Source organism: Carcharhinus amblyrhynchos, chromosome 4 (genome assembly GCF_965287045.1).
Source record: "Carcharhinus amblyrhynchos chromosome 4, sCarAmb.v2.hapA, whole genome shotgun sequence".
Classification (NCBI taxonomy): Eukaryota; Metazoa; Chordata; class Chondrichthyes; order Carcharhiniformes; family Carcharhinidae; genus Carcharhinus; species Carcharhinus amblyrhynchos.
The window spans coordinates 67,768,670-67,783,841 of NC_137327.1; the positions used below are offsets into that span (position 1 = coordinate 67,768,670).

General features: G+C 44.3%; 1 protein-coding gene across 1 annotated transcript in view; it reads right to left on the bottom strand.

Annotated features, from left to right (window-relative positions):
- LOC145342090 (dynein axonemal assembly factor 6-like) overlaps positions 1–15,172 on the bottom strand; it is an 82,786-nt gene that overhangs the window by 12,589 nt on the left and 55,025 nt on the right. Inside the window, exon 5 of the mRNA XM_080187304.1 lies at positions 864–960. Coding sequence (XP_080043430.1) covers positions 864–960 — 97 coding nt within the window. The remainder of the gene's footprint in view (positions 1–863; positions 961–15,172) is intronic.

Here is a 15,172-nt window from a genome sequence, read left to right on the forward strand (position 1 = left end):
GGTCAAGAATGGGTCTCATGAAGACATGGCAGAAGCTCACGATCCTGAGTTGTCATCATCCTCAAATTGAAGAACAGCTTTGATCTACCAGGGCTGCAGTCCCACAGCATCTTGAATTAAAATTCTCATCCTTGTTTTCATATACTTTCAAAGCCTTGTTCATCTCCATCATCTCGAGATACTTACACTCCAGAATTCTGTCTTCTTTCACATCATTGACTTACTTTGCCCCCAGCTACTGAGGCCCTAAGCTCTGGAATTCTCTCCCTAAATCTCTTTTCCACTCTCCTGTCCTTTAAGATGCTCAAGTTGTCATCTGTCTTAATATCTTGTTATGTGCCTTGGTGTCAATCTTTGTCTGCTAAAGCTCCTGTTATGTATCTTGGGAAGCTATACCAAGCTGGCAAGATCAGGCCAAACAAGGGGAAAGAGATCAACATTCGGAATTGTTCCAAAGCAGTTTCTCAAATGAATGCAATTGGAAGGCTGGCTCCCTAACAAATCATGTCATCAGTTAGATTTCCTTATCAATACATGAGAAAGTTTGACTACATTTCTTTGGTGATAGATGGTTTATTGAAATACCACAGAGAAGACTGAAGGTCCATAGTCCAGACAGTACCATGAATGGCAGAATGTAGGTGATACTAAGCTTGTGTTTAATTAGACTGAAAGAGAGAATCTGTTCCCTCTTCATCACCATAGATTTCCTGTGCACATTGACCAAATATTTGACCAACTGTGTTTTCATCAAACTTTTCTTGAAGTTACAATGATGACAAACAGGGACACTTGCTGAAGTAGTCAAATCTGTTAGTGAAATGAAGATCAATGTCCCAGCAGTAATGAAAACAGTTGCTCACCACCATGTCTTCACAACAGGCTGTGGATCCATCCTTTCTGTTCATCCCCAGAAACACATCCTCAGTGCCAACTCGCTGTTTGAACAATATCTCATACCTAAAGGCAACAGGAATTAGTAATTCATGCAAACATTGACTTACACGAAAATGTAGTGCAGAGTACAAGAAGCCTCAAATTATACATTCACACAACTGCCCAATTGAAGGCAATTTTGAAAATCAAGAGATGAGCTCAACATATAAAGAAGAGTAATAAAACACTCATGCAAAGAGTTAACAAACAAGTGGAATATTTTGTCACAAGTGGCTAAATTCAAAATAGTATTCAAGACTGAATGAATAATGGTTAAAAATTCAACACAGGAATTATAGTGTGGTGGCTATTATTAAGAAACAACTGCAAAATGGAACTGGAAATGTAGGGAATTTGTTAGTGTTGGGAGTAAGACTTCAATACATAGCTTCATGGCTAATTTCTAAAATTTTAAATGCTGGACAAGACACTTTTTTTAAAATGGCTGAAGTTATGTCTGTCTGTGACCCTCAAACAATATGGACTAAAATGGTGGTTTTGTAGAAATTGACCTCTTGTTATGTCTGAAGGGATCCTAATGCTTCTGTGGGCTGCAGAAATAGATTTAAAGTGAATTATACAAAGGCTGTATACATTTCATAAGCCCAGCTAACTAGAGCCGATTCGTCTTCTAGGACAAAGGATCCCACAACATCCCTTGAAGTTTTAATGGTCGGAATATTCATAACCTCAGGGGTTCGGACAAAGGGATTCACACCCTTTGTAAAAGCCAGAGTGGAGAGGTGGGATTCACATGGCAATAACCCCTAGCTGGGGGAACCAATAATATTGCTTTGTGAAGCTACAAAACTTAGTCAACCATTTTTCCAACTACCAGGCAGCAGCACAGAAAAATGGCTCCAGCAGGCTGAATACCTGGCCCCACCCATACTATTTCAGCATTTGTATTATCTTCTACAAGGCTGATTCATTTCTGTGTGCCTGTCTCATTGTGGAAGTCATCTCAACTGGAGATTTAGTATTAGTATTAGTATTTGACCTGCCAACCTCTTTGAAGCAATATATCACTGGACTTTGACGCTGGACTCTGCACTCATGGGAAACAGTAATTATTTCCCCTGTAAACGTTTCCTTACCTATCCCTCTTTTATGTATGAGTGCATTTGGCAACCCCCTAATGTGTTTTGAGTGTGTGAAAATAAACCAACTTGATGAATTTATCATACCTCAAGTTCACTGTGGGGTTAGGAAATTGGAATCATACCAAAATTGAGGAGTTGGTTATAAAGGTGGAAGCAAAGCAAAACATCTGTTTATGAATAGGTGCTGAGAGGAGAAATCAAGTCTGTGACAAGAGGTAAGTAGACAGTGGAGATTTTGTGGATAGAATCAAAAAGTAGGAGAGGATTTAAGATTGAAATGGGAATGTGGGCTCCCTGAATTGGCAAATTGCATGAAAGCTGGGGTTAGTCAAATAATTTTTTAAGGGGTATTTCAACTTTCATGTATATTGGTGAAAGCAAAATAGCACACACCAGTCTGACAGAAAAGTTCTTGTGTATCAGGGATAGTTTTCTGTGACATTATGTCCAAGAGCCAACATGGTGAGCAATGAGTATGAATTTATTAACAGCCTAATAATGCATGAACATTTATCTAATCGCAATCATAGTGTGATTGAGTGCTCAATGTTAGATTTGAAAGGAAGAAACCTGAAACAGTTGCTTCAAATTCTGGATTTAGGTAAGACTGATCTCAATAGGGTGAGACAAAGCATGTTGACAATAAATGGGACAAATCTATTAATGTACAAAACAATTGATTGTCAGTGGGAGATGTTGAAAAATTTGTTTAATGTTATACAGAACTAGTTTATATTCTAAGGGGTAGGATACAACTTGTCAAGAAACAGCCACGGACAAATGAGGTATGAGACAGCAGGAAAGTAAAAGAAACATAAAGGGCCCGATTTTACCAAAAATTCATGCCCAATCGCGGTAAATTCGGGCGTTGGGTCTGTAACGCGATCTGCACTCGAAACCGAGCAGATCGCGCCTTTACTGACACCTGATTTGGGCGCGGATCCGGTCCCAATCGGGCGGTGTGACGATTTAAGTGCATTAGCATGCATTTAAATCGACTTAATGAACCGTGCACCCAACTCTACTGCCAAATCCATTTTACCATCTTCGGATCTGTTTTGGATCCGCGCTGTTACCAACCTGCAGAATAAAAATAAGAAGCGAATCCCTATTCTGCAGGGAAACCTCCGAAGCCCATCCTTCTCAAACACCCTTCGCAGACCACCCCGGCAGACCCATTTCCCCCCGTGATTTGAACCCCTTAGGAGGCAGACCTCCTAGCAGAAACCCCGCACACCCCCCCAGGAGGCAGGCCCCCCCTGGCAGAGCACACCCCCAACCTACCTGGATTGCGGCTCTCCCTCCACCATCCTTCTGACCTGTACTTGTTGATGTGGAGATGCCGGCATTGGACTGGGGTGAACACAATAAGAAGTCTCACAACACCAGGTTAAAGTCCTGTTGGAGTTTAACCTGGTGTTGTGAGACTTCTTACTGCACTCATTGGAGAGCCTGCAGCACCTTCCTTGCCTTCCGCTGGCATCTGCCGGAAAGAGGGGTGGGGGGGCGGGCTCAGTTGGATCCCTGGTTGGGGAGGGGGGCGGGCTCAGATGGATCTCTGGTTGGGGAGGGGGGCGGGCTCAGATGGATCTCTGGTTGGGCAGGGGTGGTGGAGGATGGGGGGAGGATGACTTGGGAGAATCTCCATCACCCTCCCCCAACCAGAGATCCATCTGAGCCCGCCCCCCTCCCCAACCAGAGATCCATCTGAGCCCGCCCCCCTCCCCAACCAGGGATCCAACTGAGCCCGCCCCCCCACCCCTCTTTCCGGCAGATGCCAGCGGAAGGCAAGGAAGGTGCTGCAGGCTCTCCAATGAGTGCAGTAAGAAGTCTCACAACACCAGGTTAAACTCCAACAGGACTTTAACCTGGTGTTGTGAGACTTCTTATTGTGTTCACCCCAGTCCAATGCCGGCATCTCCACATCAACAAGTACAGGTCAGAAGGATGGTGGAGGGACAGCAGCAATCGAGGTAGCTTAGGGGTGTGCACTGCCAAGGGGGGGGGGAGGGGGGGACCTGCCTCCCGGGAGGGGGTGTTCTGACCGGGGGTGGGGGTGGAGGACAGATCGCAGGGGGTCGGGGGGGGATCTGACCATGGGAGGGGGGGTTCTGTGGAGGGCTGTCTCCCTGGGAGGTCAGATTACGGGGGGGGGGGGGGGTGGCTGCCTTCCAGGGGGTGGGGGTCTGTCGGTGGCTGCTTCCCAGGGGGGGTCTGATTGCGGGGGGAGTGGGGTCTGATCAGGGGACGTCTGCCAGTGGGGTGGGGGGGAGGGGGTGGCGTGCTGTCTCCCAGAGGGGTCCAATCGTGGCTCATCCTCATGCAGGTTAGCTGGATTGGCCATAAATTGCCCCTTGGTGTCCCAAAGTTAAATGGTAAATGCATGAGGCCATAGGGATAAGTCGGTAGAGAGGAACTAGGTAAGATACTCTGTCAGAGAGTCAGACTCAATGGGCCGAATGGCCTCTTTTGCACTGTAGCGATTCTATGATTCTATGAAATTAACAGTAATGAAGAAAACATTGGCACCAAAGAGTAATACATCATTGATGGTTTTTGTCCAAAGGTTTTAAAGGGAGTGGTGAAAAAACTGAAGATAGCCAAACTGCTTTCTTCCAATTTCTTGGTTCAGGTATCATTCCTTTAGATTGAAACACTGCACATGTCCTTCTGCCATTTATGAAAGATGGTGGAAACTTAGGAATTAGAAACCTAACAGCTGATATGAGGAAACTATTAGAGCCTACAATTAAGGATAATAAATAAGAGCCTGAATATCCTGAACATTTTCAGCTGATCAGAGGTGGATTTGTAAAAGATAAATCATGCTCAACAAACCTGACTAAACATTTCTGAAGAGGGACAAAGAGTGAACAAGAAAAATGCTTATGGATGTTATTTGTGTCACTGTCCAGAAGGCAATTGATTAAGTCATTCTTAATAAACTGTTATCTGAAGTTCAAGCTCATGGTATTGAAGGCAAATTATTCAGTCGGTTGGAAGACTGACTGAGTGACAGGAGACAGGGAATATGGATATCTGCAAGGAACGACCACAGGAATCTATGTTGGAATTACCTGGAGCTTTTATCAAACTTACAGAACTGTTTCAAAGTCTATAGAATCTTGGAAGATAACCACCAGTGCAACCACTATTTCTTAGCTACTTCCTTAAGCACTCTGGGATGTAGATTATTAGGCTCTGGGAATTTATCGGTCTTTAATCCCATCAATTTCCTCAACACCATTTCTCTACTAATACTGATTTCCTTCAGTTCCTCTCACTAAACCCTTGTTCCCCAACATTTCAGATTGTGTCCTTCTTTGTGAAGACAGAACCAAAGTACGTTAATTGGTCAGCCATTTTTTTGTTCCCCATTATAAATTCCCATGTTTCTGAGTTAGGGAGACCAACATTTGTGTTCACCAAACTCTTTCTCTTCACATACCAATAGAAACTTTTAATATCAGTTTTTATGTTCCCTGCAAGCTCACCATCGTACTCTATTTTCCTCTTCTTAATCAATCCCTTGGTCCCCCTTTGCCGAATTCTGCTCAAAGGACTGCTTCCAGTCCTCAGTTCTGTTGATTTTTTTCTGGCCAATTTGTATGCCTCTCCCTTTGATGAAATACTATCTCCAATTTCCCTTGTAAACCACGGTTTGGCCACCTTTCATAGAATCACAGAATTATAGAAATCCTACAGTACAGAAAGAGGCCATTTGGCCCATCGAGTCTGCACTGACCACAATCCCACCCAGGCCCTACCCCCATATCCCTACATATTTACCCACTAATCCCTCTAACCTATGCATCTCAGGACACTAAGGGCAATTTTTAGCATGGCCAATCAACCTAACCCGCACATCTTTCGACTGTTTCATTTTTGCACCAGACAGGAATAAACAATTGTTGCAGTTCACCCATGCACTCTTTGAATGTTTGCAATTGCCTATCTACCGTCTTCCCTTAAAGTAATGTTTCCCAATCCATCACAACCAATTTGTGCCTCATATAATTGTGGTTTCCTTTATTTAGATTCAGAACTCTGGTCTCAGAACTAACTCCATCACTCTCCATCTTGATAAAGAATTCTATCATATTATGGCTGCTCTTCTCCAAGGACCTCGCACAACTAGGTTGCCAATTATAGAATACCCAGCCAAGGATGGTCTTCTCTACTTGGTTTCTCAAAGTACTAATCCAGAAAACCATCCCATATACACTGCAGGAATTCTTCCTCTGCGGTATTGTGACTTATTGGATTTGCCCAATCTATTTTTACTCTGACTAGCACGTGGCACTGATAGCAATCCTGAGATCATGATCTTTGAGGTCCTACTTCTCCCTATATTCTGCTTTTAGGACTCAACCCTTTTTTTAAACCTATGTCATTTATATCAATGTGCACCACAATGACTAGCTGTTCAAAATGTCTTGTATGCACTTCCTGTGGTTTTTGTTTTATTAATTCGTGGTTCATGGGCATTGCTGGCTGGCAAACATTTATTGCCCGTGCCTAGATGCCCTTGAGAAGGCGGTGAGCTGCCTTCTTGAATCACTACAGTCCACATTCTGTGGGTTGACTTACAATGCCAGTAGGGAGGGAACAAATTTGGCTGCTAATACTTTCCCTGAGGGGCCATTTCCCTCAACAGTATCCAAAGTAGTATGTCTGTTTTGCAAGGAAATAGCCACAGGACATTCCTGCACTGCCTGCCTAGTCCTCTTGCTCTGCCTGGTGGTCACCCATTCTCTTCCTCCTGTGGAGTCTTAGCCTGTGGTGTGAACAACTCTCTATGTGTGCTATCTATAATACTCTCCACCTTGCATTATCTCCAGCCACCTCTCCAGCTCCAAAACCTGGATTTCCAGGATCTGCAGCTGGAGACACTTCTTGCTCACATGCTGGCCATGGGTACTGAAACTGTCCCACACCTCCCAAATGAAACAAGAGGAACACACCACAGCTTTGAGCCCTCATGCCATGACTTACCCTCTAAAATTTAACTTTTGGAAGATGCTTAATATCAAATAATATCAATTCCTCTCATGCTCTTTTATCCTGATCCTCATTACTACAGAATATAGTCCTTACTAACTATAATCCACTAAAAGACCTTACAAACTATAAGCAATATTACTTACCTGACTGTACCAATGTATCAAACTGCTCTCTTCCTTGTTGCCTCTGCTGCTGCAGCAGGACAAGATCACTCTCTGAAGATATAAGTTGGAAAGCAAAGAAAAAATCAAAAAGCATTTCTTTCCCCTCTGCATTGAACTGCCACTATGATCCAAATTCCCAATGCCCACACTCATTCTGGCAGTGTCTTACTCACAATATACTCTCTCCCAATGCTTATGTGTTTGTACATAAGCTCACTGATCAAAAATCACATTCTTCCCAACTTCGCTTCCTAGATGATTATGCATGAAACCCATGCATTGACCAAAGGGATTGAGGCACTGCTGAGATTTGAATTCAGGATCTCTTGTTTATTAGTAAGTCCATTAAGCAACGAAGCCATGCTGCTGACTGATACACAAATGTGTGATCTTCATTTAGGTTCTAAAAAAGATAAATCAAAGTATTTTTTAAATTATGAAAAGCTAAAAGCATTGTAAGTTCAAAGAGACTTGGAGCTGTGGGTACACAGGTCATTAAAATGTCATGAACAGGAACAAAAAAGCCTGATTGAATGCTGCCTTTATTCTCAGAGGACTAGAAAACAAGGGTTTTGAGGTCAGGCATGCCATAAGCTTTGGCCTCACCAGCAACGCTCATATTTGATGAACAAATAAAATAATAGTGTTCAGATCTGCAAAACACACCTTAGGAAGGAAATATTGGCATTGCAGGGAGTTCAGTGTGGATTTCCTAGAATGTTACCTGGATGGTAAAAGTTAAATTCCAGGAGAGATTAGAGGAATTTCAAGGACTGTTTGACAGCGATAATGGTGGTAGAATGAAGGTTGGTGGAAGGAAGATAAAGAACTAGAAGTTGCCGCAGCTGAGAGGATTGTTTCTATGAGGAATGAGAGATTTTGATTGAAGGGCTAGGGATGGCAAGAGCAAGGTGGGGAGAGCATTTGAGAGTTGGACGAATGAGATGGGAATGGTATGAGGCATATGATATTGGAATGACAGAATAAAATGAGATGGCAATGGAATGAGATGAGTGAATGAGATGATGCTATTGACAATGTGTGGTAAAATGACAGTGACAATTTTGTACAACTCGTTATTTGAAAAAATTCTTAGTGCTAAAAATGAAGGGAGGAGTTTTGTGCTCTTCCCTGTGGTGAGTTTCGTGATGAGTTGACATTTTTAACTTTGAAGTTTTAAAGTTTATTAGTGTCATAAGCAAGCTTACATTAACATTGCAATGAAGTTACTGTGAAAATCCCCTAGTTGCCACACTCTGGTGCCTATTCAGGTACACTGACAGAAAATTTAGCGTAGCTATCATACTTAACCAGCATGTTTTTTGGACTATGGGAGGAAACCAAAACACCTGGAGGAAACCCACACAGACATGTGCAGACTTTGCACAGACAGTGACCAGGACTTGAACCCGGGTCCCTTGCGCTGTGAGGCAGCAGTGCTAACTACTCTGCCACCACCCCCACCCTGATTAAGTCTGGGGAAGGAAGGTCCGTGGAAGACAATCCCACCCCGCCACCATTTGATATGAATTGTGGTGGGGTGAATTCACCATGTGGAAAACTCCAGGGAGGAAGTGGTTAGGGAGAGCTAGGAAAGGCACTTAGTTCCTGTTCGAGGGACTCAAAAGCAGAAAGGCAGAGCCTGCTCACAATCAACTTCCTGCATTTGTTATTGTTCCTCTGAGCGATGTGGGAAGTCAGGTATATTTCCAAGGTGGCCATGTGCGCATTAAGTGTCTCTAGCTACACTGCAGATAAAGAGTGCACTGACAGAACAAACAGAACTACGAGGCAGATAGGGGAGTTTCCTGATCCATCTCCCTCCCTCAGGAGAATGCAGCAACAGCTAGATCTGTGGCACCATGAGTGGCTCAGCTGCACTGGGGAGGGGGAGAAGGGGGGAGAAAAAAATAGAGCGGGATAGCAATGGCAATAGGCAATCCAATTGTAAGGTGCACAGGTAGACATTTCTGTGCCACAGACCAGACACCATGATGATATGGTGCCTCCCTGGTGTCATGGTCAAGGATGTCACTTAGCAACAGCAGTACATCCTGAAGGTGATAGTGAAGATTGAGGTCCATGTTGGGGAAAGCAGTGGCACAGTGGTTTTGTCACAGGATTAATCATCCAGAGGCCCAGAGCAAGATTTGTGGAGCAGGGTTCAAATCCCACCACAGCAGATGGTGAAATTTGAAGTCAATAAAAAATGTCCAATGAAGTCTAATGGTTGCAGGGTGACCAAGGCTGGGAACTGAATACCCAAGGGTATTCAATATTTTGGAAGGACAGACAAAAAGGAAAAGGAAGTGGTGTTGAGGATGAAAACAGTGTGATAGTGAAAAAGGATATTGGCTCAGGAAATCTAGATGTACAATCAATTTTGGAGGAACTGACGAGCAATATGGGGTGGAAGATATTAGTGGAAGTTGTCTATAGGTCTGCAAACAGCAGTGCTAACTTAGGAGATGACATTAAACAGGAAATTTAAGATGCATGTAATAAAGATGCTACAGTAATCATTGGTGACTTTAATCTACATATAGACTGGGCAAACCAAATTAGCAATAATATTGCGGTGGATGAATTCCTGAAGCATGTACAAGATGTTTGTTTTATACCAGTATGTCAAGGAACCAACTTGGCTATCCTAGATTCAATACTGTGCAATGGGAAGTTATAATTAACAAACTTGTTGTACAGGGTCCTTAAGTGAAGAGTGACCATAGATGGTAAGTCAAGTAGCCCAACCCAAAACTAGGGTCCAAAATCTAAACAAAGGAAACTACAAATAGTATGAAGGGTGATTTTGCTGCTGAAGATTAGGGAACCGGCTTTAAGCGTGAGCCAAAAAACGGGAATCGTGCCAGATGGCCAGCCCTCCGCGCGTTTCCCAGGCTATGTTTTTCAGTGCGATCGGGTTTGCACTGGAAATCTAAATGCGTTTATATACCTCTACATATGATTAGCGACTTCGGGATGGCACTTTCTGCCCTCGCTTGCGTTTCTTTCTTCCCCAGCATGATGTCACGCCGGTGTCATTTACAGCTGCTCCATAAAAGTTGGAGGGGTGTGGAGGCAGGTGCTGCAAAGTTACTTTGTGGGGTGGGGTTGTTTATTGAGTCTTAGGGCTGCTATTCCCAGGTACAGGTTTGCTTCACTGTGCTGGCTGTGAGGTGGGGTGGGGGAATTGATCGAGTGCTGGGGTTTGGGGTGGTAGGGGTGCCATGTGCTGCTTGAGGGATCCGCATGTCAGGCAGCTGGTGCCTTAAGCAAGGGAGCTCACCAGGTGTTAACACAACCCCTTAACTGCATGGACTCTGCAATGGCGCTTTGAATGGAAACCCATCTCGTGAGGTTGCCCCTGCCCCGTGTGGCTGAACTGCAACACATACCTGGAATTGCTGAAGGGTGCGGAATGGCCATGCCCACACAACCACCCATATACTCTCCCTGCCTGTAATCCATGCAGATGGATTTTGGATTGTCAGAGATTGAGATGACCTTTATTGTGGCAGCTGCTGTGGCCAAATGGGCCATCTAAAATGGCGATTTCTAAAGCACTCGGGGACAATTGGGCAAGAACTGAAATGACAGGCTGCAGCCTAAAAGCCAGAGATAAACAGGCTGCAACCCAGACAACTGAACACACAGGATAGGGTCATCTCCAGGACAAAAGAGACTTTCTGGTCAAACAGGGTTGTTTACCAGGCATAAGGGCAACATAACCCCTTATTTGGGAGAGAGGTATGAACCCACGTGCCCCCAGCGCCCGCAGACATAGCCGTTGGGGACACGATGTGGAGATGCCAGCGTTGGACTGGGGTAAACACAGTTAGAAGTCTCACAACACCAGGTTAAAGTCCAAATAAACCTGTTGGACTTTAACCTGGTGTTTTGAGACTTCTTACTGTGTTGGGGACACACCCAGAGATTGGTGTGGCAGCACCCGATTGGACTTTATCGATCAGAGTGATCAAGTCCTGAACGATTGATTGGCAATGGCCAAAAGGAGCGCAAAACCCAACACGGTATAAAGGGTGCTGCACAACAAGACTCTCTCTCTCTCTGACCTCATGGACAAGCTACAACACCAGTGACCATCACCAGTGATGACCAGCACGAGGAGAGCCAACATACCGGAGAAGGAAGGAAGACCAGAGCCAGAGTGCCAGACCAGACCAAAGGACCAGACTACACTGAGACCAACGCACAGATAAAGGCCAATATCTGCTTGGGTAATTGCCAGTCATGCAAAGTTAAGTCAAGGTCTTGTATTGGACTTGAACCCTCGTATTTTCTGTAAAGATAACTTATTGTTGGTTGAGTGGGTGATTATTGAATGTGTGTCTGAAATAAATATTGGTTGTACTAACAAGATGTTTACTTGTAGTTACTTGTCCACTGTATAAGGGTTAAAACAGACTGTGGGCAGGCACAATAGTGCTGAGGCGGAGAAGGGAGTTGTCCAACCACTTCAAGGTCAGCCAGCACCAGAACCTGCAGAATGAGGGCAAGGGATGCCAGTCAGGCCCCGGAAGTGGCAGCGCATTCTCCTACATGGGAGGGAGGCCAAGGGAAGGAGGTGGCGGAGACCCAGGTTATACACAACAAGGAGGTCCTTTGAAGACATATCTGAAGCCATGTGCTAGTGTTGGCTCCGGCTAAGCAAGGAGGCAGTGAGGCACCTGTGTCAGATTCTCGCAGACTTGGAACCTCAGGGAACAGGAGCACACCGCTCCTAGTGGAAGTTAAGGTAACTCCAATGTCATGAGTTCCTTCCAGGCATTCAGTGGAGGCATATGTGTCATTTCTCAGGCATCCGTGCACAAGTGTGACTGTCAGGTCAAAGATGCCCTGTACACTTGGGTAGGCCAGTACATTCATTTAGCCGTTGCCCAAGTCCAACAGAATGCCCAGACTGTAGGTTTCGCTGTCATCATTGCCATGCCTGATGTGCGGGGGGGGTTGTGGATGGGATGCACATCATCCTGTGGTTCATGCAAGGTGAGGGACAGTGCTTTATAAATAGGAAGGGCTTCCACTCTCTCAAGGTGCAGATAGTCTGTGACCACAGGTTAATCATAATACAAGTGTACGCATGCCACCCAGGGTGTATGCACAACAGTTACATCCTGAGGAGTTTGGACATCCGTGGACTCTTTGAGAACCTGCCCAGGTTGCTGGAGTGGCTCATGGGGGAGATGGCTCATGACCCACCAAAGTCATGGCTGAAGGCCCCAATGCAAAAGCATGAGACCATGGCAGAGATGCGTTTTAATGAGGCCCACACCGCAACCCGGTCTATTGTGGAGCAGTGCATCGGGCTGTTTAAGATGTGTTTTCAGTGTTTGTACTGCTCTGGCGGTACAGCTTCATGCAGGCCTCATGCATCATTGTTGTGTGCTGTGCTTCACAATCTGGTGCGGCAGGAGAAGAGGAGCACCACCTGCAGGAGACCGCTGAGGAGCCAGAGGATGGAGGACAGATGGCGATGGCCTGGAAAGGGAGGCACTCATTGCCACCAGGTTCACTTAGTTGCCTTAATCACTTGTTACATTCCAGATGTTTGAGTTTCTGTTCAGAAACTTCTAGAAGCCAGCATGTGATCAGCTGGAGCCATCCTGTCAGCTCAGCAATTGTCCATTTTAAAAAGCATTAAAAAAAGACTTTACAAAGTATTCCAACTGATTAACATATTTGCATTTATATTTTTTCACGTCTCAACTGCAACAAAAGAAAAAGATTAGTAAAGACAAATTTAAGTCTCCTATAGTCCAAAACAGGAGAATTTATAATATAGACCAAAAGGAAATTGCAGAGCAATTAAACAACTGGTTTAGTTCCATCTTCACAGAGAAAGACACAAATAACTTGCCAGAAATGTGAAGAATATATTGAGGAGGAATTGAAGGAAATTAGTATTATTAGAAAAAGTGCTGGAGAAATTAATACGACTAAAACCTAATAAATTCCCAGGATACTAAAAGAGGTGCCCATGGAAATAGTGGATGCATTGGTTGTCATCTTCCAAAGTTCTGTCGATTCTGAAACAGCCCTGGCAGATTGGAAGGTGGCAAATTACACCAACAATTTAAAAAAGGAGGGAGGGGGAAACAGCGACCATCAGACCAGTCAGATTAACATTAGTATTTTAGAATCATAGAGTCATAGAAGTTTTTGGCATGGAAACAGGCCCTTCGGCCCAACGTTCATGCCACCCCTTTTTTAACCCCTAAGCTAGTCCCAGTTGCCTGCGTTTGGCCCGTATCCCTCCATATTCATCTTACCCATATATCATCTAAACATTTTTTAAAAGACAAAATTGTACCCATCTCTACTCCTACCTCTGGCAGCTTGTTCAGCCTCTCCATATAACTCAAACCATCAAGTCCCGGTAGCATCCTAGTAAATCTAACTAGGGAAAATGCTAGAATCTAAAATAAGGAATGTGATAACAGGGCACTTACAAACTATCAACGGGATTCAACAAAGTAAAGATGGATTTAAGAAAGGGGAATCATGTCTAACAAACCTACTGGAGTTTTCTGAGGTTGCAACTAGAATACATCATGATTAATCAATAGATGTAGTCTAGTTGGATTTTCAGGAAGCTTTTGATAGAGTCCCATCTAAGAAGTAAGTGTGCTAGACTAAAACAAATAGGATTGGGGTAATATATTGGCATGGACTGAGATCTGGTTAGCAGAGAGGAATAGGTATGATTGAGTCTTTTTCGAAGGCGGTGCCTAGTGGGGTCCCACAGGAATCAGTGCTTGGGCCCCAGCTATTCACAATTTATATCAATGATGAGGGAACCAAATGTAATATTTCCAAGTTGGCTGATGATACAAGTGATGAGGAGGATGTTAAGAGGCTTTAAGGTGACTTAGACAAGTTGGGTGATTGGGCAAATACATAGCAGACATGGTATAATGTGAATAAATGTGAAGGAAAGTCAGAATGGTAGAGTAGAGTCACAGATTCATAAAAGTTTACAGCATGGAAACAGGCCCTTTGGCCCAACTTGTCCATGCCGCCCTTTTTTTTTCAACTCCTAAGCTAGTCCCAATTGTCTGCATTTGGCCCATATACCTCTATACCCACCTTAACCATATAATGTCTAAACGCTTTTTAAAAGACAAAATTGTACCCATCTCTCCGACTACTTCTGGCAGCTTGTTCCAGGCACTGATCACCCTCTGTAAGAACAAATTGCCCTCTGAACACTTCTGTATTTCTCCCTGCTCACTTTAAACCTATGCCCTCTAGTTTTAGACTCCTCTATCATTGGGCAAAGACATTGGCTATCTAGCTGATCTAAGCCTCTCATTATTTTATAGACCTCTATAAGATCACCCCTCAGCATTCTACGTTCTAACGAAAAAGCTCCCAGTCTGTCCAGCCTCTCAAAGAACAAAGAACAAAAAACAAAGAAAATTACAGCACAAGAACAGGCCTTTCGGCCCTTCAAGCCTGCACCGACCATGCTGCCTGTGGACCATATCCCTCTATTCCCATCCTATTCACGTATTTATCCAGATGCCCCTTAAAACTCACTATCGTATCTGCTTCCACTACCTTCCCCAGAAGCGTGTTACAGGCACCCACCACCCTCTGTATAAAAAACTTGCTTCGCACATCTCCTTTAAACCTTGCCCCTCGCATCTTAAACTTATGCCCCCTAGTAATTCATTCTTCCACCCTGGGAAAAATCTCCTGGCTATCCACTCTGTCCATGCCCCTCATAATCTTGAAGACTTCTATCAGGTCGCCCCTCAACCTTCATCGTTCCAATGAGAACAAACCAAGTTTCTCCAATCTCTCCTCATAGCCAGGCAACATCCTGGTAAATCTTTTCTGTATTCTCTCCAAAGCCTCCACATCCTTCTGGTAGTGTGGCGATCAGAATGCAACACTAGATTCCAAGTGCAGCCTAACTAAGTTTCTACAAAGCTGTAGCAT